Raw genomic sequence first — 26665 nt, 5'->3', positions numbered from 1 at the left:
TCTTTTTTATTAGTGGTATAAGCATTACTGTAAAGAGCACTTCGTGGATCGGAAAAATGAAGAACTTCAATGGAGCTTTAGTTAATGACTTAGTTAAAGGAATCTAATCAAGAAAGCATTCGTATGGTTTGTTTTCATTCTAAAAATGAAACATGTTTCATATAAAGATCATTCAGTGAACGTTTTAATCTTGGCTTGACCGAAGGCAATGTTTTTATGTTTACAGAGTGAAGGAACAACTCAGTGAAGTTGAGCTTTGCTAGGGATTTCATCACCTAGTCGAACTCAGTGATTTTACCTTGCAGTCTTGAACTAAGTTGAAGCTTCGTGACTCGAATTGGGATTAAACTTTTTATCTGGTCAATCATGTGGTTCACAAATTTAAAGAAATTTTGTAATTCCTTGTTTCGAGAGGAGATTAATCGGTAGTTCAGAATTGTCAGGCAAGATTGTCCGAGAAGATGCCATCTCTTGGAAACCTCTGGTTGTATTTGTTAATGGTACGTTACAAGATCAATTCACTACTTATAAGCCCCTTTGCAAAGGTTCCCTCTTTTTCATGGCCTGCAACTGTTAACTCACCAAGGAAAAGACAAGTACCAAAAGATGAGATTTCACAGTCAGCATGAGAAATATCTAGGTTTTGAATTCAAAATTGCGCTTTGACTCTCACTTTTAACGCAACTTGTGAGGAGTTCACTCTATTTCATCTTGTCGAAAATTGTTTTTAAGTCATTTTTTGGAAAATAAGGGATTGTATTTGGGTCTGAAATAAGCAAAAACTGGTTTGGATCCGGATGAAATTATTGGGGGGGAAATGGCTTGGGCGTCTAGGATTAGGACACGTGGTAGTCCATTTAGATTGGGGGTAAATTTGACCATAGTATAACGGTAAGGACATAATTGGCCCAATAGTATAACGAAGGGTATGAATAAACTATTTTTCAAAGTTCAGGGATAATCTTGGCCCTTTTCCGTTTTATTTTTGTCATTCATTGCCTTTCATGAATGGTCGCAGTCTCAAACTTTCGGAAAAAAAAAAAATTAAGTAGTCATTTTGTAATTAATCTCTGAAGGCTTGTCATACTTGGCGTATGTATTGAACTAAAGGACAGGGACAGCTCAATAATATTGATAGCCTAAAGCCACATTTTATTGGGAGGCCTTAAATTTTGAAACTATATGAAAATAAACTTTGACATTAATTTCTTTTATCTAGCTTTTTGAAACACAACTTTGTTAACAGTTTTTGTGATAATTGATTTCCTCTAAAGAGCTCCTTCTTTTAGATTGTATTAAAGTTTTAAATTTTCTCCTATCCTTTTTTGAGTTTTACGTGACCTGATTCATATTTTCTAATTGACATATTTGAATTTTAATATATAATAAAAAGGAACAATATAGACCTATGACTTAAAGTATAAAAAATAACAAATCTGAAATTTTACGAGTTAACAAAATCCTCGAAAAAATAAGACCTGGTTCTAGAAAACAAAATATGAAGGGGCTTTGAAGCAACGGTAAAGTTGTCTCAGTTTGACTTATAAGTCACAGGTTCGAGTCATGGAAGCAACCATTAATGCTTCCGTTTTCATTCTTAAAAAGCGAATTAGTTGGATTGCTCGAGAAAATGACAAATATAATTCCCTTATACATTTGCGGATCGATCTGAAGTAGTCTTTCAAATATACGCTTGAGCAAATTAATTTAGTCTTTTTAAATTCGTCAAAACTGAGCCCATTTGATTCGTGTTAGACTTAAAAACAGACGATAGGAGTTAACTTTGACGTAATTGGCTAGTAAGACACAGCCGTAAACTGTTTAAACTAAAAAAAAAAAAAAAAAAAAAAAAGAAGAAGTCATTAGGACTTTCTTCTCTTGATCGTACGTGAGTAGAAGGCACCTTATAATGCACAATAATGGGTTTAGGGGTGTGCAAAGAGAATCCGATAAACCGCATCAAATCGATAAATCGATTCAAACTGAGGAAAAAGCCCGATTAGTGGTTTGGTTTGACTTGGTTTGATGTTGAAAAAAAAACCTGACCATATTTGATTTGGTTTGGTTTGGTGTATAAAAATATTTATTCGTAATGTACTTTATAAATATTTTTTAATTGTTTTTCATAATTTTTGTCTTTTATCATATTATTTCAAGCTTGAACTCAGAATTTTGAATGTCAATAAGTTTTATATCCCATGAATGTTAGTAACTCAAATAAAGTCCAAACCACAACTAACTCAACACTAATGCTAACAAAGAATTCAATTCTAACACTAGGAATGATAATAATATTGGATATCTATTCTTTAGTTTTTGCATAATTGGTTTAGAGAGTGAAAATACATAACTTAATCTTTTTTTCTTTGTCATGTAATTAAACTTATTAGCCGTACTTATTTTAGCATGACTTCTTACTTTTAGATTAGGGTCATTTTCTTTATGGCTTATTAATTAGCAATATTTATTCTTAACAGATTTTATTATCTTTTTTGTTCAATATTTTAATCATTGTCATCACTCATCTCACATTTTGTGTAATTTTCTTAAGAAACATCTTAATTACGTATCTTACTAGGACTAAAGAAATATTTGAAGGAAAAATAAGAAGTTTTGTATGAAGACTTTTCCGGAAAAAAAAAAAACCCGAAAAACCCTAGAAAACTGAATAACCCGAGAAAACCCGAGGTTGAAAACCCCGATGCAATTGGTTCGGTTTGGCATTTAAAAAATCCAAACCAATCCGCTCCATGTACACCCTAATGCACATAAAAGATCAAACATCCATCTGCTTAGATAGGATAATCCTGATGGTTTATTCTCTTTAAATTGTTCACATATCTCTCATGAGCGAATTCAGTTCAAAGTAGCCGATATCGTGAGTTTTTAGTGTAATGGATACTGCAAATGCTCAAAGTTATAGTAAAGATAAAGGACTAAAACAATTAGAGGTATATATTTAAAAATTATTTCTAAACCAATAGCAAATATAAGCCACTATGAGCTCGTTTGGTAGGAGGTCTTAGATAAAATAGTCATGGTATTATATGTGGTCTGATTTTGTAGTACCATGTTTGGTTTTCATTTGGGGCATGTTTCACTATACATGAATTATCTAACACACCATAGGGCGTATTATCTTATACCACCACCATGAATTATCTAACACACCATAGGGCGTATTATCTTATACCACCACTATCATGGGATAACTATTCATGGATTGCTTATACATGGATAAAAAGTTAAAATCACAAAACTGTTGAGATTAATGCAAAGTCTTTAATTGTTGGAGTAATGTAACTTCTTTGAATGAATGAATTCCTTTCATTCATGACAAACTCCTGATCTTTCAATGCATTTTTCGTTGAATGGAGGAATAACTCATTTACGATAACTCATGTTATTAAACGTCAATAACTGATGTATTGATTTTTGTAATAATGTATTGTCTGTAAATGCTACGCATTAGCATTTCCCTATAAATTGAAAACCTTTGAGAACATATCAACTACCAAAAAATTATCCTTTTTCTCTACCCTTTTTGTTTCCTCTAGAAATCTGGGCAATTGTATTTTGTGCAAAATACTCCAACTTCCAGCCACGAGTACACATTTCTGGAAGAACTGTGAAACCTTGGGGAGCGATCGGCTGTGAACGATTTGTACCGGTGTCGGGCCGAAAATTGCTTTCAAGGCAGTGGTTTGCCACGACACAGTGTTTGTGATAATTTGGTTACTATTTTTTAATTCCAAGTTCAATATCAATATTGTGCTATTTTTTCCTAACAAAAACTAGCAATGTTTTGTTCCAACATACCTATAAAGATCAAGCATTTAAGCGTATATTATTAACAAATTGTTTTTTAATTTTAAATATCAATAAATATTCAAATAGTATCTTTTGTGTCTAATTTTAGTGCAATGAACCAAACACCCAATAAAAAAAAAAATCTCATGTATTACTAATCCATGTATAAGTAAATAACTAATTCCTACATTAGTAATTCTTGCATTACTAATCCATGTATAACTTATCTTTGAACCAAACGACCCATATGTTTTTTTCATTTTCTCGGGATTTATCTAAGGTCAAACTTATATTCCTCTCTTTTTTCATTTATAATTTAAAGGAAGAAAAGAACATAGTGTCTTTCGCTTAGTCAAAAAACAAAAAAGAAGGCAATTTGTACTTAAAGCGGCCGAAAGCGCTAAAAGAGTGTCTATTTGTTCTTGCACTTTTCTTTAAGCAAACATTCGTTGGATTCCTACAGGTTTGGTCAACTTAAGTAAACTGTTACAATACTACTAATAAATAACTTCACAATTAAGCACGTCTTCCTGGATTTAGTTAATAATAACCTTCCACAGAATCTAGCTTTATACATGTGAGATTTTAATATTCAAACCCATCATTCATCCGCATGCACAATTATCATTTTTAATCAACTTTTACGTACTATTAGCTAGCCTTGAGAAAAAGTTGATCCAACTGTTGGAGATCAATCTTGTAATTCTCACGTGAAAATGGAGGAAAAACTAAGCACGCAACTATATATTTTTCTCTTATTGCATCTTTGTACTTTAAATATATAGCTTAGCACTTCATATCAAATATCAAAGCATTTAGAGGGCGCTTTCCGTTCCAACTAGATCATATACAATATAAATTTAAATTAGTCAGATTAATGAATGTTTTAATGAATCATACACAATATAAACTGTCGGTGAATGTATCATCAGATACTATATGATTGTAAAGGACAAAGGAAGTCGATCAGTTTACGATTGGCGTTATATATATATAGTCAAACGTTCTCCATCATAAAATTACCGTGGTCGCCTTCAATCACTTCAACTTTTAAACCAACCTCTGCCCATTCTTGTCGTTCTCGTGTTAATTATCAGACCTCAAATTTCCACCAAGCTCCTCTTCCAGAATCTTTGTTTTACACTTTATTTAGTCCACATAAAATATAGTTCTTCATTTATGGAGTCGTAAAAGCCGCCCCTTTGACTTTTCGGCGCTCACACTCACTTTTGGGATTATCCTTCTCTCATATTTGCAGTATAAATTAAGTTCATCCTATTAATTACAGTGTATAGAATCAGAAGAGCTATAGAGCATTATCTCCTTCATCTTATTTGGAAGAACCAACCATGTCTAAAGCTCGTATCAGTTTCTTCATCTTCATAATCCTCGTCCTCTTCTTTACCCTATCTTATGCAGCTCGTCCCCAGCCAGCTTTTTTCCACGCCACCCTCAACAAGAATCAACATCAGGTAACTATTAACTATACTATATATACCTTATCTTATGTTTTAAAACAGTTGACACCATATATAGGATCGATGAATTGGAAAGAGCATGCATATAAAAAAACTTCGATGTTTGATACTTGGTAAATTTTCCATGCTTATATTAAAAATGGATATTTGCTGCTTTTGATTCGTTTTAGGATGTTGTTGAACCAAAACAAATTGAAGCGGAAGAGAGCTGCAAAGGACCACAAGAAAGAGAATGTCTGGAGAGAAGGACATTGGCTGCTCATCTTGATTATATCTACACCCAAAATCAAAACCCCTGAAGGGAAGAGAATCAGTTCTTTTAGGGGAAAACTCTGTTTGTTTTTAATTTATGGTGCTTGGTACAATCTAGTTATAGCCTTATAATAGGTCTAACCAATGTAACTATACGAGAACGCGGTTGTAACTGATACTCATTCAATTTCTCTTGCTCTATCCCTTGTTGAATTACACAACCTTCCTCTCAGTATAGTTCGCGAGATTTTCAATAAGTAATGTCAATATTTGTAAAATAAAAGGAACGAGTAAGCCACTTTAATAATAAGCGGTGTCATTTTTTATATTTATATTTACAAATTTTGATGAAGTAATGTCCCATAAAACTGCTTTGAACGTGGTATATCCGGCCCTGCTTCATCCCTGCCGACTGCTGCCGTGAAAGAAGTTTAGTCGTTCACTCTTGAGTCTCAACTATGATCTATTTTTTAGTTATTGGGTTTTAAATTATAATTCATTTTATTTATTGGGTTTTGAATAAATTATTTGTGCTGGAAATAACCTTGTGTAATGCAAAGAATAAATAAATTAGCCCCTTCATATTCAATTCTCATTTAAAGGCTAATTTAATGTTGATTTGAATAGCCATGGTAATGGCTCATTAAGTTCTTTTTAATGGTTGAGTTACTAACTCATTAACCCTCTTTGACCCCTTCATATTTTCAACCTATATTAATCGACCTTCTTGGTGAATTGCAACACAGAAAAATCATCTCTTCTTTCTTGAAAGTTCTTTTTTTCCTTCCAATTTTTGGGCAATTCAGTTTGTACAAACTCCAGACTTTCAGTTTTTTGGGCAATTCAGTTTGTACAAACTCCAGACTTCCAGCCCCTAGTGCAAATTTTTGAAAGTGTTGTCGAGCCTTGGGGAGCGATCGGTCTAAACGATTTGTACCCTAGTCAGTCTGAAATCGCTTTCAAGGCAGTGACTTGCCACACGCAGCGGTGATCCGATAAGTTGATTATATCCCGTTATTCGTTTTACTGATTAATATTGTTGACATTTCCAACAATTTGTACATATGCAAATACAGAATTTGAGCCCAAATTACTGGGTTCTGCCAAACCGTAACTTGCACTATGGTTCTAGAGGTGAATCTAGAATTTAAATATTATGAGTCTAGATCGAAATTCTATCACAACCCTTTTGATTATTGGTTCAAACTCTATCATTTATACTTATTTAGTAAATTTCTCGACATATACTCACTATCCTACTTTGTGTAGGATGTTGGATTGAATACGATGTTGAAGAAAAAAGAAAGAGTTTGAAATTTATTGTCTAAAATAACACTTATACATTTGTGTGACAATAATTTATCTTTTTGAGGATAAAACGTTACATTTAAATTATATTGAAATATAAAAAAGTGTGTTATTCTTTTGGAAATAAACTTAAAAAAAATAAAAATACTGTATAACTTATATTAAAAAGGATAAAAGTATACACAAGATTCACGCCAAAACTATTTAATTATGTTACAATCCCAAGTCACTACGTTTACCCCTGCCCTCTACGCCTGCTGACTTAAAATCTAGAATCACCTTTAGGAGGAGGGCATGAATAACTTAGTCATAAGCTATTCTTTCGTTTCAATTTCGATCCTTCAGTTTATTACTAAAGAGTTAGCACTAGGTCATATGCAACAAATCCCCTCACAAGTACTTCCAGCACATAACTGTCGTTATCAACTAACTGCAGTTGATGTTATAATGATTGAGAAATTAAAGTTAAACGGAACATGTGCTTACTGTAACAGTAAGGTAGCAAAGAAAGGGTCAGCATGATGAGAAATCAAATAACTAAAGAGCAGAGACTAGAGACTTGAGATACAACATAGCCTGCTAAATTCATTCACATTGAAACAGATGAAGTCAACTACAATCAAACAAGACATACAGAGTAAATATGCAAAAGAGTTTTACCACCCAAGAACCTCTTGTTGAAATATTGTAGTCATATTGATAAACTTAAGTCAGAACCAAAATCCAAGGACCATTCAATATGTCTACACACAAACTAAGGCATAAGCTAACAACAACAGAGGACTTGCCACTCACACACCTATAAGCTTCAACACTCCTATCAACAACTTCCTCATTGATAAATTCAACATATCTTCTCAACCACTCGCACAACTTTTCCATCAGAAACTCCAGAAAAGACCTAACAGACTCAAAAATAACCCTCCCAGTCAAATCAAGAACAAACCTCTTATTACTTGGCACTGTTAAAGCAGTAGATACAGAAAGATCAGATGAATCTATCTCTGTACTTGTCAAAATTTGATGAGAAGTTTTGACAAAAGTTTCTGTTGCACCATTACATATGATCACTAGCATTTCTCTCATTTTAGCTTCATTCTTGGGATTTGTCAACCCAGAAAATATTTCATTGTAGGTATTGATATGCATTGTTTTGTCAAGATAAACAGTAACAGCAGTGCTCACAAATACTTGTACACAATTTCCAATCAATTCTCTACACTTATCCAGGAAAAGATCATCAGAATAGTACTCAAAATCTGAACTTTGTTTAACAGAATAAAAAGCCAACACCAAATTCCTTACAAAACTTCCCATAATTACCGAAGCAAAACCACACCCTGCATCAGAAAAGAGCTTATTTAAGACTTGGTCAAACAAAGTAGAGTCCATTCTCTCTGTTTCTTGATGATAACCTTTGAGAATTCCAATTGTCAAAGCGCTAGTGACCTTAACAATAGACTCTGAGTACTCATCTGACTTAGGAATCTTGGAAATTTGCCTCAAACTTCTAGGAATTTGATCAGAATTTGATAGTATAAACTTCTTTAAGTCTTTAGAGAAAATCCCAATTGTATCAGCAGAATCAGACACCATTTCAGCTAAAGAAACAACTGAACCAAAAAGCTTCAACAACCTTTTCCTCTTTCTTACCATAGAAGGTGAGTAATAAGCTTTATATGCACCAAAACCAGTGACACCAAGAGCTCCCATAGCAACAAGAAAGCTCTTGTTTTTTTGAGTATATCCCAAAGCCTTTTTTATTTGTTTCATATCCAAATAATTCAACATACCAAGAATACCACTAAATACACTTATTTTGTACCACTACTCAGAAGATCAGTAGGACTTACTTAATGTAGAAGAATGAGAAAAGTTTTTTTTTTTTTCTTTTTCTTTTTTGGGGTCATAGAAGAAAGAAGCTGATCCAGTAGAACTTATGCATGTACTATGAATCTTATGATAAGGACGACTTAGATTAGGACAACTGGTGGGGTCTCTGAACCTTCTTCAATCTGTTTCCGCTTGCAGGTTATATGTAGGGTAGGCGGGGTCTTCTAGATTTAAGCATTGGATATCTTTTTTTTTTGCGGGGTAGAGCAAATGGATAAATTGATTGATATGGATATGGATGTAGAATTTAGTTTTTCAATTTACTACTAACTGTGAATGCAAGAAAATTGAGTTAAGTGGATAGATACGGGACGAAACGACGGTTATGTACTCCTTGTTGAGTTGTTGTGTCACCAACTTTATGGCTAATCTGGGGCTCCGTTTACTTTATTCTTTATTAACTACTAGTATTTCGTTTTTTTCTTCCTATTTAACTAAATTTAAAATTGGTCAAATTAATTTATAAGTAAATATCTTTTGATTTATCTACACGGTTTATAAATACGTCAAATATTTATAAGCTAAAATCATTTAAAAATCATAATTAATCACCTTCCATTTTTAAATTTTCAGCTAACAAGCATTTTTAATTTAATAATTTTTTTTATTATATTAACCTTAATATGAGTACTTATAATCTCCGAACTACTTAAAACACCTAGCCTTGACTTCACCTCGTCATCTTTTTAGGACTCCTCTCTCAGCAACATCTGTCTGCCCTAATCAAGAGCAATAGAAACCTCTTCACAGTCATAATTCATCGGATTGACTTGAGTTGGAAAATTCTTTGTTTTGTTAATCAACTTTCTTCATCTCTTTGGAAACCTAGTTACTATTTTGCAGCGTTCAAACTTCTATTACTGGATGTTTATATCCAAATATGAACTCAATTATCTATTTTTCGTTGTATTGTGTTTGTAATGAAAAATGTGGATGTAATATTTATTGTTGAATAAAATAATACTTAATAAATTTATTATAAATAATATCATCTAATCAATTTTAAGCTAAAAGTTAATTCATAAATTAATCTGTACTTCCTTTAACATAAGAAAATGTTTATCAACACTTATTAGTTATTACCAAATACTTCAACCGTTTATTATCAATTTTTAACAGATATTAGCAGATACATAATCGCTTATTTATTAAATCAACTTTAGTAACTGTACTTATTAGCAACGTTGAACTAGCTAAACCAAACGAACTCTATATGCCTACATTAGGGCTACGTTTTCTTACTCATTGTCGCCGACATTTTCTTTGAGAAACTTACACGCTGCTTAGTCATAAGACTTATCGAATGTCCAAACGTCTACTCTTCTTCTTAATTCTTCACTCTTTCTACCCACTAGGTCACCCTTCTGTAACACCTTTGCATGCTCTTCGCTCAAATCCTGATCTTTTCATTTTTATTTTGGATACTACTTTTTTTAACAAATTTTTAATAAACACACAAACGCGATAATATTAATGCAATGTATATATACACACACACACATTATACAATGTATCACAAAATGTTGTATAACCATGTATAAACAAATTATAACTGTATAAACGATGTAGTGGTATATTTAAAATTAGCCTAGTTTGTATGTGACCATCTTCAAACAACTAAAGGAGAGTATTGAATGTGTCGGAATGAGCCTTTTCAATCTCATCTAGCAGCACTATATTGAAGGGTTTCTTCTAATAGCTTCAGTCCTCCTTAGTATAGCTTCTTACGAAGATGTACAGAATCTCCATTTCGAGATCTGAAAAAATTATTGCTTCAATCGCCAAACATCATATGAGCTCCGACAACAAATGAAGAGAATAGAGAGAGAGAGAAGAATTAAAGAAGACAAAGAAGATGAAGAACTGAAGATTATTTAAGCAGCAAAATTTCATGGATTGGATGGAAAGGACTTGGTGTGAAGAAAAAAACATGGGAGGAGGGTTAAGTAGAACGTGGAGAGGGAGTTTAACTTATTTGGAAAAATGGGATAGGATTTAACGGGTAATGAAAAGGCCATGATGGGGTACGGGGCATGGAGATAAGAATGGGGTCATATTTCGCAAATTAGATGAATGGAGGGTGTTGGGTCGTAATTATTCGTTGATTAAGACATTATATGAATTGTACTCCCTTCGCGTGCTGTATTTTCTTTTTAGTTCGTCTTAAGAAAAATAATAACTTTTAAACTTTGAAAAATATTTAGCTTTAACTTCTTATTTTATCCTTAAAAATAAGTTTTTGGCATATGTAAGATCACAAATTTCAAAATCTTACAGCCACACAGGTGTTTGACTTATTTAAATTATAATTTTTAAAAAATATTTCTCATCTTCGTACTCAGTCAAACTATGTGTTCGATGGCTAGAAAACAGAACTCAAAACTTCAAATATTGTATTCGTCTAAGACTATAAGACTTGTAAGACCTATGGTCTTAAATATGTCATAAAGTTTGTATGACTGTAAAAGCTAGAACATTATGGGTGAAATAAAAAAATTAAATTTAACTGTTTTTGAATATAAAAATATTTTTTAACAGATTAATAAGAAAATAGTGTCATATAAACTCTTAGAGGAAGTAGTTGATTGATGTAATTGGAGGATTCTTTCTCCTTAACAGTTTTCTAAATTAGCTTGACCATTTTGGAAAAGCAATAAACAGAAAATATCGCGCGCTTGGGTAGTTATCACAAAATTTTTAACCTTGGATATCTAATTTTGTTTCTGCATCCTACGAGGATGTAGTACAAAACGTAAACTATATCCGTAAACTTAGACTATCCTAAACGTTGAAATTACAATGTTTAATGGACCGGGTCTGGTCCATTATGGACTGGGCCTGGTCCCTTTAAAAAAAAATGATGGGCCTTTGATATATATACTTATATATATGTATGGAGGGTCGAGGATAAATGTCCTAAAAAAAAAAAAAAAAAAAAAAAAAACATTATTAGCCCATTAGGACTCAATTAATTTAAAACACGACTTGTTAAAAATCATTTTGCAGACATGGCCCCAATAATTTACCAAATTAATTATCGAGATAACTTATTAATTAAACAACTATGCAAACACATAAAATCAGAGTTTGAGGGGTGAAATGGTCAATTATTTTAATTACTCAAAGTACCTTGGACAATAAATAGAATAAATCACTCATTAATTTGATTCCCTTGATTTAATTAATTAAGTAAATAATTATTCAAAATTGTTTTGCTTTTGATTATTCCAATAAAATATTCCCTAAATGTCATAAAACCTCAATTAATTTCCAAACAATTCATAATATCCTGAAAATCTCTTCATCAATTTAAAGGGGTAAAATATTATCCCAGATAAAAAATTATTTAGACCCTTCAGGGTGCATAACTTATTTTATTTATTGTCCAAGGACTCCGAGTACTTAAAATAAATTACGGGAGGTAAAAAATTAGATGTCAACAGACTCCACACTACAGAACAAGGGCAAAAGAAAGTGGGACGACATGGATCCATCGGGTGAGGATCTGGAAGAGGTGACTTGGAGGTTGCGCTTAATGGAGGATGAGATTTTGTAGGTCGTTGTGCATAACTCTCTGCTTGACAGTTATCCTGATCCGGCTGGTAGACACCCACCAGTAGAGTCCATGCTGCCCGGCCAACCCATCATGCCGGTTGAGCCCATTGTTCTGCTAATCTTTGAGACAGCTACTATTGAGGCCCGATGTGCGGCTACGGCGTGAAGACAACACGATCTCGAGATGATCAGAGCACCTAGTGTGCCTCAGGTACCCCTTACCCTTACTTATGCTTATTTTGATGCACTAGGGACAATATATAGTTTTTTAGTTGAGGGTGGGGCTACTGGAGTTGTTGTATGTGTATATATGTGTTTAGGACCCCCTCGACTTTGCTTTGCTAGAGTTTTTTTCCTGAGGGATTTTATTTCTATTGAAACTGGTGTGTTTAGGTTATTTAGGTAAAGTAGAGTAATTATGACTTAGATGGTAGTGGTTGATGAACTTATGACATGGCATGTTTGATATGTATGTTTGTTGAAAAATGACCCCTCTCCTAAAATTCTTATATATACTCGGAATGTGTTAGTAAATTGACATGTATGCTTCTTTTTATGACATCTTGAGTATTGGAGTATCGTGTGTGATGAATGTTTGCTTGGGTAGTCACTTTGCTTAGCAATCCTTATGCCATTGTGAGTGTGAGATGTTAGTATTTGTTCATGCACTACTTTTGCAATCTAGAACTTGGCCGATTTGTCATGCTTGAATTCCAAGGATAGTTTGGTTGTTGAGATAATCTTAGGCTTTCTTTGTGTAAATTTGAAGCTACTTTGCCTTATAAGCCTTACCCGTTCATGTATATGATCCCTGGTCTTCCCATTTAAGCCTTTGACCTTTTCCTTGACTAGCTGCTAGCCAACCCATATCCTTGTTTGAAATAATTCCATCTTTGCACCCGTTCCCTCCTTGACACTATAAGAAAAAAAGGAGTCCAGAACAAAAATGGCTTAAAAAAAAAAAATTTGAACCAAAATACCCCAACAAAAAAAAAGTTACCAATGTACCTTTAGCGCAGTATTTTACTGCGCTAAAGCACTTAACCGTAACGGTACCGTTAAGTGCTTTAGCGCAGTAAAATACTGCGCTAAAGGAGTTTTCTAGGGTCTCCTATAACGCAGTAAAATACTACGTTATACTCTTCAACATAAACCGATCGGGTTCCACCACTGGTCCCCTCCAGTCGGTTAAAAAAAAAAAAAAAAATCGCCATTGACGGAGAAAAAAGAGGTGGCCCCACTTCCAAAAACGTCACTTTCTATTAAATTTCGTCCGGAAAGTTTAGATTCTCGGTATATTCAAGTCAAGGAGCAAGATTCTAAGTTCAAATTTTGGGGAAAAGCGGCGTAGAACTCGATTAAATAACTCTACAAAAAATCTTCGATTAAGGTTTTTTACTATGAATTTTTGTTATTATTTTGTTATATACATTATATTCTAAGCATGCTTAACATTTAATCCTTGCTATGTTTCAAAAAAAAAAAAAAAAAAAAATTTGTTCTTTTTCGGACTGGGCAGTGGCTTTTGCCACTGTTCCGATTTTTTTTTTTTTTTTTGGTTTAATTCAATATTTGTTAAATGTTTATGAATTGTTAATTTGTTAAATGTTTATGAATTGTTAATTTGTTATATGTTTATGAGTTGTTAATTTGTTAATTATTTATGAATTGTTAATGAATTATTATTTTGTTAAATATTAATTATGAATTTATTAGTTGTTAAATATTGTTTATGAATTGAAAGAAATTGATTGGTAATGAATTATTATGTTGTTAACACTTTGATTGGATGATTGTTATGTATTATTTTGACATTTTTCGTATTGTGTCATATTGTATAGGACCAAATCAATGGTTACATAAAATAGGACCTTTCGTCGTTACATAAAAATTATCTAAAAAAGTAACAATCAAAACAAACATTGTATTTAAATTAACAACATAAAATAATACAATAGGTAACAACCATCCAGATAAGTTGTAAATGATTATGAATTGTTAACTATATAATTTTAAAAGCGTGAATATATATATGTTAAATAAAAAAAGATTATCTAAAAAAGAATAGTTAAAGTTCTTCTTTTCATAAATACATAAGTTAACGATAAAAATGTAAAGATTATCTAAAAAAGTAACAATCAAAACAAACATTGTATTTAAATTAACAACATAATATAATACAATAGCATTGAATCAACCATCCAGATAAGTTGTAAATGATTATGAATTGTTATCTATATAATTTTAAAAGAGTGAATATATATATGTAAAAAAAATTATCCAAAAAAGAATAGTTAAAGTACTTCTTTTCATAAATACATAAGTTAACGATAAAAATGTAAAGTATGTAGAAAAATATGTGGTCGACGAATATACTCTTTTAGTCTAATTTTATCGTATTTTATGTTGGTTATTTGGTCAACTAAAAATATATCACATATTCAAAATAGAGTTCTAAACAAATATTCTTCTTTGAATTTCGATTCTCAAACTAATTAACTTAAGATGATTCTCAAAAAGTCTTTGCCATCACATATGTGTCCTTACTATCACATATTAAATTTATTGCATATCCATGTTAATTATTCACAAGATATAATACTACATAATTCACATATTCCCTACAAATTATTAATTAGTTAATATAATTTATCTTTCATTTCAAGAATAATGACTAATTTAGTTTTGTACAGACCGGACTCTTTCATGGATCCGAATGTTTCCCCTGGGCCCGATGTTCCCCCGGGGCCCAATGCTCACGCGGGGGCCTCTGTTCACCCGGGACCCTCTGATAGATCAGTATTGTCTTTACAAGACAATCATAGATCAGACTTATTATGGGTCGGTACTATAGGGATATCTACTAGGCTCCGCCCCCGTAGGCTGCAGAGAGCTTGGGCTCTTTTACGCGAGCACCCCCCACACCCTCGCGTCTTGGAGATATTGTTTCGGGGCGGCATCTACCGTTGCGTGTCCGTTGGTCGAGTACAGCATGATTGGGCGGTCATCACAGCCATGGTTGAGCGGTGGAGGCCAGAGACACATACCTTCCATCTTCGCACTGGTGAGGCCACGATTACACGTCAGGATGTGGAGGTCCTATTTGGATTGCGAGTAGATGGAGAGCCATTATACACTCGGTACGAGCCTCATCTGGTCGGACGTGGGCGACGAGTTGACTAGGCTCGCCCACTTCGTGCTGTTGCCCGGGGCCGATTTCAGGACAGAGTCGGGTTCGGATTAGTGCACTCTGCACTTTTTTGGAGGGTCTTGATCCGGTTGATGACGGCACCCCGCAGGACGCTGTTGATCGTCATGCTCGTTTGTATCTGCTTATTATATTCGGGGGCATCTTGTTCCCGAATTCATCGGGTGCCTTTGTCAGCTTACGTTATTTGTTTTTCTTGGAGCATCTGGACCGCCTGGGAGACTACAGCTGGGGGGGGGGGGGTTTTGGCGTATATTTACAGATGCTGCCGAGCGTCTATTGGAGTTGTCACAGATGTGTGTGGATTTTTTGCTGTTCTCCAGGTAATATTTTAAGTATGCCTTCCTTTAATATAGACAAAACTCTTGAAAAGACGACTTAAAAATCGTATTTTCTAATATCGCTGTACAGTTATGGGCATAGGAGAGGATGCTGCCTTTTCAGCCCATACCTAAACATCACCTCGACATTGACATGCCTTATGCGAGGAGGTGGACAGCGGATTTTGATCGGGATGTGGATATGCACCACAGTATTCTACCATTCCGGGACCAGCTTGATCACATGACGGACGATGCGGTAAAACAATTTAAATTTACATTAATAATTTAATTAAACATCTTTTCGACTTGGTGATCAACGATTTGTATGTATATGTTATGCGACTATTTATATGGACGCCGTACGTTGCTATATTAGATGGTTTGTCGGCCTTACGTAGGGCGGGTCGGGGGTTTGGATGTCGCGGTGTCCATTGATACACACAGGACATCATAGAGGAGCACATGCCGGCGTGTCTTACGACGCCGTTTGGGCATACACGAGTATACCCCCTCGCGTCCGTCATGAGCTCCGACACTACCCGGCGGGACGATCGGGCCGTTGATGATGATTTTCGGCTTTCATGCATGTTCGGCTCCACCGTTGGGAGAACGGGTTGGGCACTTTAGGCGTCGTCGGCCATTTGACTCCCATTCGGCATTAAATGTGCGCGGTATCATCAGATCACACGCCGATTGATCGGCAACCCAGCTTTGCGTCCCCACGGGATGTAGGATACTCAGCACTCGCCGGGCAGTACGAGGCATTGGTAAGTTTATCGTATTTAGATTTATTTAATCGCATTGAATGTTACGTTTTAAAAAATAACTTTTTTTTTAAATTTGAACACAAATGCGGTGGTGGCCGTACGGCGTTTACGCGTGTTGGGGTTAGAGCATATGCCTTACCACGGCTTGCGGGGCTTGCGGCGGAGATGGTACGGATATCGGAGGATGGTATTCGGCGAGGCGGGCGAGATTAGGCGCATGGAGGAGCCTATTCGGAGGGCGACTATCGAGCGGCGCCGGGAGGAGGACCGGGTGCTCCCGAGAGGAGGCGGCCGTGCTAGCGGCAGAGGACGCCGTCTTTGGGGACACGCCGTGCGCGTAGAGGCCGCGGTGCTTTGCCGAGAGGACTGGTGGTGGAGGACACCATCGGTAGATGAGGCGGATGAGGCCGATCCCATTCCGAGAGGGCGTTCACGGTCTAGTCCATCCGCGGCCGTTCCGGGCGGTGGCGGCTCACCAGGGACTCACCTAGTTTACGCGGCACTCTTGCTTCTTTGAGATACCCGGGTCGTCATCACAGCCGAGCCAGAATGCATACATGGAGGAGCGTGATAACGTTGATTGGGCGGCGTTACGCGCTTCATTAGGCGATGAGCGGCTGTGAGGAATTTAGAGGGACCCGGTATTCTTGACTTCGATGAGTTTTTGATCCCGGTTAGTATTTAAAATGCTTATTTGTTCATTTAAATTATTTATTTAAATATATATATATATATATATATATATATATATATATATATATATATATATATGTTACTTTAGTAATATTTTATATTTTAGGATTCGGCGCCAGCGGGTCCACCAGAGCCACCCACTCAGGCTTTTTCTCATGGGTCTGTCGAGCCAGCGGTGTCTTCCCATATGACCACTGAGCCACAGGTAAGCTTTTTATTAAAATTTCTTTTATTCAACATAAGGTCAATATTTAATATATATATTTGATTATTTAAAGTACTTATTTTAAATATGTATGTTACTTATTATTTCGTTATTTTGATATTTTAGGATTCGACGCCGGGTCCACGAGCGACCCATTCGGGAACATTCTCGGACTTGCCGAGCGAGCGGGTGTCTTCTCATGAGACTGCGAGGCGCATGTAAGTTTTTTACTTAAAACTACTTTTATTCAATATAAGGTAAATATTTATTTAATTTTTATAACCTTTACTTTGACTTCGAACGACATCTCGTCCGGAAGACTACCTCGTATATTCACCATCACGCCCATCGAGGAGCCTACGGACCCATCTCGGGGAGCCTACTCGGGCGCCGTTGACACACGGGTTTGATTAAATAAATAACGTTAATGTATTCAATATAAATAAGAAATGGTACTAATTAATATATACTTTTCGGGTTCATCCTTCGGCGCACAGGTGGCGACTCCCGGACGAGGAAGTGGTTGAGTCTCCGGACCTAGCTCAGCCTGAGGTTCTGAGCGTGCCAGCGGGAACAGATCCCAAGAAGAAGCACGTTCTAGTCAAGGGCCCACGGGCTAGGGGAAGAGGAGATGATCATGACTTGGAGCGTCCGGTTATTAAGAGGAAGAAGGACGATGGAGACGATGGCGAGGGCGGTGGGGATGGCATGAGCCTTAGGCCTAGGGATAGTCTCCGGCATACTACATGTGGGACCCATCCACGATAGTGTATATACATTAGTGTTATACAATTTATCGTAAATATTATATATTTTTTGCATATTTATATATATTATCTTAGTTTTTATTATTGTTTATAGTTTCACATCCTAAATTGATAAAAAAAAAAAAAAAAAAAAAAAAAAAAAAAAACTGACACGTTCGAAATAAAGTTAAGCATTAATTTAAAAATAAGACGAAACCCTAAAAGATAAATAACGTAAAGCTAATGACTACAAGTCTTCAAACAAAAAAGGACTTCGAGCACTTTTGAACCACTAAAACGACAATCCAAAGTATTGCGTATTCTTTATGTATTGAGCCTATCTTATTAATTGTACAAATATAAGTAGGGTTCTATATAAAATATTGAAGTTTCGGAGTATCAAAGCATGATTAATATACGGCTAAACTACGTAAAAAGGAGTGAAATGGAAAATGGCGGACTACTATAGCGCAGTAAAATAATGCGCTATAGCTAAAATCCATCTATCTATAACGCATTAAAATGCTTGCGTTATAGGAGACCCTAGAAAACTCCTTTAGCGCGGTATTTTCTTTGCGCTAAAGCACTTAACGACCGTTACGGTTAAGTGCTTTAGCGCGATAAAATGCTTGCGCTAAAGGTACATTGGTAACTTTTTTTTTTGTTGGGGTATTTTGGTTCAAATTTTTTTTTTTTAAGCCATTTTTGTTCCGGACTCGAAAAAAAGAGGCCAAAAGCCTAAGTTGGGGTGAAACATGTGTGAAAGAAGAGGCCAAAAGCCTAAGTTGGGGTGGTGTGAGTTACCTCGTAGAGGATTCGATGTGGTTGCTGTAAATTCTTTTTTTTTTTTAAAAAAAAGAATCAAAAAATCATTGCACAAAAAAATAGTTAATGCATAGTAGTTTGTTAAACCACATCGAAGTTGAAGAAGTAAAAAAGGGGAGAAAGAATGGCAAATAAAGGAAAGAAAAATGTAGTGTTCAAGGAGGGTGAGTCACTAATACCCAAAAATCTATCCTACCCATCCCTAAGCCTACATTAGAAGCCGAGAAAAAGTCCTAGTATGATCACAATCGAACCGTCCGAAGTTGAAGGCATTGAAAATAAGGGCAAGCATATGGCATTCGCATTTGTAGTGTATGAAATTCCTTGTGAGTGTGAGTGTTTCTCTCCTTCTTTGTCTTTGTCCCGTTTCTTCTTGTACCATGTGTTTGGGATATTCTTTGGTCTTTATGAGGGAACAAGTGTTGAATGAAATGTTAAAAACAAGTGATTGTCCGAAGTGGCGTTTGTGTATACATTGATAGTTCCAATAATTTTGTGTCATGGACTGAAGCTTCATTGTGAATCGTAACATGTTTTGAGTAATACATCTTGGTTTGAAATTATGAAATTGAGAGGGTCAATCGTGAGAAAATGCATGCCGATAGTTCTTAACCAAAACCATTGTAGACATTTTTGCTTTGTTGGATCTAAGCTTTTAGTTGAGTCATTTGTGTTGTATTACTTGCTTGAGGACAAGCAATGACTTTGAGTTGGGGGTGTTGATGTGTCGTGGAATTATGACAAATTTGATACCTTTTGACGAGAAGTTTTACTTATTTTTAAGCAAGTGTCGTTTTGATGAATTTTTGTGCATTTAAGGTAATTGGAGGTTTGAAAGACAAAAACAAGGAAATTGTATAAACTGGCAAAAAAGGTGGAGAAGTACAGATGGTACTTATTTGTACGGGTCGTACTTAGCAGTGGCAAGAAACAGAATCTCAAAATTTGAAGATGAGAGCTACGGCCAAGAGTTACAGACCGTATATTTTTATACGGACCGTAACTTGGCTCGTACTTTGAAGAAGAGAAGAAGTGAAGGAAAAAGATACGGACCGTACTTCTGAATACGGTCCGTATAAGCTGCTCGTAGATTTTGACTAGCCAAGGAGTTCAGTGACCGTAATTTGATATACGATCCGTACTTAATTGTACCGACCGTATCTAATGCCGTCAGGGGCAATGTTGTCAGTTTGTAATTCTGTGTTTTTTAGACCTTATAAATAGTTTGTCTTAGGGTTTTTTATGTACCATTCATTGTCAGACTTTGTCTTTTGACTAGAAAGCATTGAATACTTCATTATTTTGAAGCTTTTGAGACAGAGTACAACTTTTATCATCTTTTTTATTCAATACGTAAGCATTATGAATTCTTTAATGTTTTGTTGTTCGTGCTTCAATATGAGTAGCTAAAATTCATACTAAGGTTGTGAACCCAATGATGGGTGTTATGTGATTGGAAATTGGGATTGATATATGCATAATGGGTTATTAGGGTTTACTTATTCTTTATTCTTCAATGTTGGTTGATGATTGCAAACATTAACTTAAGCCATAAACCTTACTTTATTTGGAAAAATAAGTTAGGGTTTGGTAAGAACAGGTAACAAGAACTCAGGACGTTAACCCTCGTTCAATAAATTCACTTAGGAATAAGAGGAATTTAATTGGCACATATTAACCGTTCTTCACATTAACTCTTTTATATTTGGGAAAATCATAAAGAGAAATAGTCATTAACTATTGGGAAATATTAGGGATTCAATTAGAGGTTAGAGGTTAAGTGCATTCATACAACGATCCATTAGACGTATATCAAGATCAATACCCATAGCATACACTTAACCAAAAGGGGGACACAACCTTGATTTCTTTAATTCATTCTATTACAATCAAAAGCAAAATAGTAGTAAACAAACAATCTTTTACAAACTTAACTGAATACGAAACTAGACCACGAGAAAGTACGCAACTACATTAGTAAACTTTTCACACCATATTCCTCGTGGGATTCGACCCCAACCTAGTTGGATTACTATATTTGACATCGTCCGCTTTACGCCGTTTGTTAGGTATAATTTGAGCGTATCAAGAAGCACCCTCTACCTCCAAACATGAGTTAGAGGCTATGAGTCACCGGGAATCAAAGGGAGCAAAGGGGGCTGTTAATTTCTTATATTTATGACTTACAATTTTTAGGCACCACTTATAGTGATATTTCTATTTTACTCTATGCATTTCTCCTTACATGGGAGAAATAATAGGAAGTATGGTTGGACAGAGTAATTAGAAAGATTGCATGTCAACTCTTCAAAAGCAATGTCGATAACAAAGACATGAGACATTGAAATTGGTTTCCAACGGATGAATCAAGGTTAGACTAATCTGTTATTTGTTCAAAACATATCCAACAATATCATCGTTAAGCTTAGTTTTTTGGTATGGAGATTATATTAAATTTTTGGACTAGTTAGATATTGGTCTGTAATGCTATTTATAGGTAACCTTTTTTCCGGTGTCCACGGTACTTGAAGCTGAGTTTCTTTATGCATCACAGCATACAAATTTTAATCAGCAATATGTGTAAAAATGAGGTTTATTTGTTGATGGTTATACTATTAACAGAGTAGTTATTACACTAGTTGATACTTCCTTATGTTGGATCAGCGTTTCTTGAATAATTAGGATTGTTCTGTGGCATGGTCCTGAAAAGAACCAAAGTTCTGTTTTGATGCATCTTCCTGTGGGGCTCTAGCTCACCTATTTAGGCAGAGATTTACCTATCTATTGAATGTGATCAGGAAAAGATTCATGCATCATTTTTTCACTTTGATGTGGAATTATAACCTTCTTAATCAATTGATTTAATTGAATAAATGCTTGTATTGGACCGGTGTTGGAAGAATTGGTTTTGATCGAGCAACCACTATGTCCTTTTATAACTCTCTAGTTTGAATCATGTTCAGACTATTGTGAGGATAACAACAGTGACAATACTGTATTAAAGAGATGATCTGATTTTGTAGGATGTTTCAAGTATTTAAACAAACTCAAGAGTCCATTTGATTCTTGTTATAACTTGTATTAAATCATGAAGCAGGCCTCGGTAATTTTTTGTCAACACTATGCATCAGCATTTGGGAATCAACTTGTAAGCCAATGTTGCAATTTTTATAGTACTACAGCTGTACGGGTGTTTTTGTACTTATCATCTGGTGTTGCTTTGACGCTTAGCATGCGATGTTGAATTGATGTTTATTTCACATACTTTTAGTTATGTTAGGTTATTTTCAGGTTCTAATATATCAGTTATAAATTTCGATTAAGCAAGGAGATATCAATTGAGTTGAATAGTCAGTCTTCCAACGGTGAGTTTTATGAACTTCATGTTTTTTCTTGATTGTATGGGTTGCCGCCATAGTTGAGCCTCGTATAGCAATATGTAGAGACGTTAAGATTTATTTTTTCTTGAAAGATTGAAATAGCATTCTCACTATTTTCATTTGTTAAATTTCTGCATCCTTGAGAACTTTGAAATTATTGCAATGTTTTATTTTTTACATTGTTTGACTGCTTTATTTTGTGATGCCTAAAGTCCAGATAAGATGCAGGGGGATTTGATGAGGCTGGTTTCATTCCAGGGATGTTGGAGGTTAATCTTATTGATGAAGTAATTCAAGTAAGTATGAATTTCCTAAATTACATTTTAGAAATTTGTAGATCCTTTAGAATGAATCGGATATTCTCTCATATATGATGATCTTGAGTTCATGAGAAGAGTATCATTTGGTTAGGCCTTATTTTTCTCTTGTTCTTGATCATTCTGCACTTATATATTTTGTGTTTTCTTTATATTAAAGTGTAATAGTACTTCTCTTTTTTTTTTTTGTAGGATGAACATGCGTAAAATTGATGGCAGTGTGGTACATGCAATGCACAAATATTGGGAGAAGATCTGTTTTTTTACATTTTCTAAAATGATAGGATTAATTTTTTTTTTTTTTTTGTAACAGAGTATACTTATAGGAATTGCGTTGATTCAGATGTAAATATGTTGTGAAGCAACTTTATGTATTGACTTTCACATTGATATAATATATTAGTTTATATGCATTCAAGAATTGTGATTATTTGAAATATAATTTTGTTGATATTCACAGGAAATTTATGGCCACAATAACATTGATTGCAGAAATAAATTTAATTATTGCAACAATCATTTTGTAGCTAAATGTCTTCATAAGCCATAACTATATGACTTTTTAACAACAAATTGTCGTTTATGCAAACAATATTTCTTGTTGCGCAAAGTTTGGTTTTGGCAACAATATTATTTGTTGTTGCAAAACTTTTCGCAACGGGGTTTATGACAACGACATGCAACAACTTTTTTTATCGCAACAAAAATTATTGTTGGTAAAAACTTCTTTCTTGTAGTAATGGTTAATTATTCTCTTCTTATCTCTCTCCTCTCAAGATGAATCCCAATACCTTTTCTTTAAAATTTTCAAGACAAGAAAGCAAATGCAAAAGAACAAATCTAATTTTTCCACTTATTTCTCAGTAGAAGTGACTGCACATTGAGTTCTAAGTTCTATTACTTCAAACACATTTTTTTTTTTTTCGTTCTATGAACATACCCACATAGAAAACACAACATAATTGTAAAAGTAATTGTAAAAAGCAAGATATAATACGCGGTGTTATCCAGTATTACGTCTACATGTTGGATCATAATAAAGCTCTGAAAGAGGTTATAAAGTCAGAAGATATACACGTCATGGATGACATGAGAATTTGGGTAGCTAATGTGGTGTTGGTCCCATTGTCTCTAACAGTTTGCAGTCTAATACGTTATCTAATCTGGAAAAAATCGTAGAAGATTTTGTTGGAAAACCTAAACCCAAAGACATCGATCATCTATTAGACTGTATTTGCAAAGCTAAAGAAACTGATTACATAAAAGATGTCTCACTTATACATCCAAGTCTATACTCAAGTTGTACATTGAGTGCATAGATAGAGTATCTTTATCACTATCATTTGTACCTCTTTAAAAACAAACAAACTTCATTAACTTTGTTCGAGGGTATAGTTGTTAATATACCAGCTGGTAAGGATGGGAAAAAGAGGATTAGGTATGATGCACATAATAGTACATCCTGGAACCAATGCCTCGACGATACCATTGATAAGGTTGGATATAATTATGAAGATTTTGATAAAGAGATAGGGCTATTGATTTTTATGAGGTATGTTATTCGACACTACAGTAAAAAAAAAATTATGAAAGATATGGAGAATGAGTTCTATGTCATGTTTCATTTATTTGTGTCACACTTCGTCCAAAATTTGGTCAAGAGGGACAAGTTGAAAGACCTTTGGTTAGAATGAGTCATTCATGATATATTATTTCAAAGATATAAGTCGAATTAAACAACTAACTGTAGTAGTATTCTTTTCACACTACATTTGAAATTTCTACAAGAAAATAGACTAAAACTATAAGTGTCCCTTTAGTCAAATCTCTCTCAAAAAGATTTCCTCCACATTTGAACCCTAATTTCTGATTTTTGCATAATGTCTACAAATTGGAAAGATTCTGATGATCTGGCCTTGAAAATAGGGTTTAGAAAATATAGGAAATATAAATCAAAATGGAAGTGGCTACTGCAAGACCCCTATTCGACCCCCATTCTACCTTTGATTGCCTAAGAGGTCGCCTCAATGGTTCCTTATCTAATAGGTTATCCTTGCTTAAAGATAAGGAGGGAACTAGGTTTCCTATCATACCTGACTGTGTTAAAGCACAACTAGGTTAAGCTCCTGTTGTAGCTCTTTTTATTTGGGAGGATGAGGATGATCTGGCCCTAAAAATTGGTCATGAATTGTATAAGGGTGAGAAAAACAGATGGAAACTCGTACTGGCATCTTCCAATCCAGCATTGCCTATTTTAAAATGTCGCTCTGGGCCAAATTTATCCGATAGGTTTGCTAAGCTCAATTCTAAGGCTGGTCAATATCTCAACATCCCTTCCCTTGCTTTGAAGGAGGCCAAAGACTATGAAACTGCATTAGCTTTGACTCAAAATGTTGAAAATAAGGGTGCTGAGAATGCTATTGTGGAATATAGTGCAGCTGGGAATGAGTTTGTTGACCAAGCAGTTCTGAATGATGAAGTGCTAAAGAATTGTAATGATGCAGTCTGTGCTTCGAAGAAAACGCATCAATTAATTTTTCTGGATTGATCAAAGTGTTTGGGCCTCTGAGAAGTTCTGAGTTGAATCAAAAGCTTGAGGCTGTTCTTGGAGCTTTGAAAGATAGTGAAGCTTCTGCTGTGAACGCAGAAATTGCAGTCAAAGAATTCTTAGGAGAGTTGATTTCTGAAGTCAAAAAAGATTAAAGAGATTTAATGGCCGTGTATCTCTGACCCTCAGTCATCTTGAAGTATTTCAACCTTTCCTTTCTCAATCCTATTTTTTCTTGTTTGAAAAAGAAAAAAAAACTATAAGTGTCCAATATATTAACAAATTTTCCAGAATTAGACGAAAGAAAAGCATGCGAATCTTTCTATAAACTAATTTTAAATGTATCTAAAGCCGCTTCTCAAGTATTTAACCAGTGAAAATAATCACTTACTTGATAAAAGTTAAGATGAACCACATTATTCTTTACAACCTTTCAATTCAAATTCCAATTCGATTTTTTTAATCTAAGTTCAAATTATTTTTATTGTAACTCAAATTCATTTTTTCATTTTAATTCAAACACTTTTATCTTTCAACTCAAATTCAATATTTTTACTACCTTGATTGTTAACTTAGTTCTAAAAGTGTCAAGTAACTTTTATCTTAACGCACCACTGCTGGCTCATTAAAACCTAATCACTTTCTTAAGGGGTCGAGGGGTGGGCTAGTTCCCTTAAATTTATTATTGGATCAATCCCCTACCTCAAATCCCCCTAAAACTCCCTAAACGTGTTCCTCAATGTTCAACGATATCTCTAATATCAATTAAGATCTAAAGTTTAGAACCTGGATCAATTTCTATGAATTCCCACCCTTTTCGATAAGATAGGATTTTAGGTCAAATTCATGTTCATAGCAAACTCGAGAATTAACAACACCTTTCTATAGGCTACACTAACTCCAATTCACCCTCTAATAGCAGTAATTAAGCAAGGTACTTACCTTTTCCCTTCACGAATATTCCCCGGTGGCATTGCCTTCGGGCGAACTCGCTTTTTCAGTAATTGCTCTTGTCATCTCTTCCTCATCTGTCGCAGTATCACCAGGTGTAAGAATAATGTCTGATTCATTCCTCAAACTTGTCGTGGAGTGTTATAGCCCGTATTTCGTACGTTCGAATATTTCGACATAGTCGAGGAATGTCGAGGGCAAGACCGTTTCCAAAATTATATTAATGAGCAAGTTGGTTATGAATATTATCTATGAATATTATTAATGTGAAAATATTGAGAAAGGTTGAGGGTAAAAAGGGAAGTTCGCAAAAAGGTCTCAGGTAATAATGTAAAAGCCAAGGGGCAAAATGGTAATTTCACAAAGCCTTCAAGAAGTTTCATGAAAAGAGGCAAGTTGGCAAAAA

At 34.7% G+C, this 26665-nt stretch overlaps 2 protein-coding genes across 3 annotated transcripts; one reads left to right on the top strand and one right to left on the bottom strand.

The window, feature by feature from the left end:
* The first annotated feature begins 4820 nt into the window (after nt 1-4820).
* LOC132048020 (phytosulfokines-like) lies at nt 4821-5741 on the top strand. Its single transcript, XM_059438970.1, has 2 exons — nt 4821-5282; nt 5459-5741. The coding sequence occupies exons 1-2, from the start codon at nt 5160-5162 to the stop codon at nt 5585-5587; spliced, it is 252 nt and encodes an 83-aa protein (XP_059294953.1). The 5' UTR covers nt 4821-5159; the 3' UTR covers nt 5588-5741.
* Nucleotides 5742-7525: 1784 nt separating this feature from the next.
* On the bottom strand, nt 7526-9945 carry LOC132048019 (protein PHLOEM PROTEIN 2-LIKE A10-like). Of its 2 annotated transcripts, XM_059438969.1 has the most exons (2): nt 8264-9945; nt 7526-8188 (listed from the first exon to the last, which is right to left on the bottom strand). In XM_059438969.1, exons 1-2 carry the CDS (start codon nt 8637-8639, stop codon nt 7554-7556), a joined length of 1011 nt encoding a protein of 336 aa, XP_059294952.1. In that variant the 5' UTR covers nt 8640-9945; the 3' UTR covers nt 7526-7553. The 2 variants fall into 2 exon arrangements, with proteins under 2 accessions (XP_059294952.1, XP_059294951.1); XM_059438968.1 differs by having other exon boundaries at nt 7526-9945.
* Nucleotides 9946-26665: the final 16720 nt, after the last annotated feature.

Source organism: Lycium ferocissimum, chromosome 2 (assembly GCF_029784015.1).
Source record: "Lycium ferocissimum isolate CSIRO_LF1 chromosome 2, AGI_CSIRO_Lferr_CH_V1, whole genome shotgun sequence".
Taxonomy (NCBI): Eukaryota; Viridiplantae; Streptophyta; class Magnoliopsida; order Solanales; family Solanaceae; genus Lycium; species Lycium ferocissimum.
This window is presented reverse-complemented; position numbering and strand designations above follow the sequence as displayed.

Bases quoted from the DNA above. Each gene is read 5' to 3' on its own strand.
- LOC132048020 (XM_059438970.1), top strand. From the start codon at position 5,160: ATGTCTAAAGCTCGTATCAGTTTCTTCATCTTCATAATCCTCGTCCTC. The intron at 5,283-5,458 runs GTAACTATTAAC...GATTCGTTTTAG, and splicing joins TCAACAAGAATCAACATCAG to GATGTTGTTGAACCAAAACA.
- LOC132048019 (XM_059438968.1), bottom strand. From the start codon at position 8,639: ATGTTGAATTATTTGGATATGAAACAAATAAAAAAGGCTTTGGGATAT.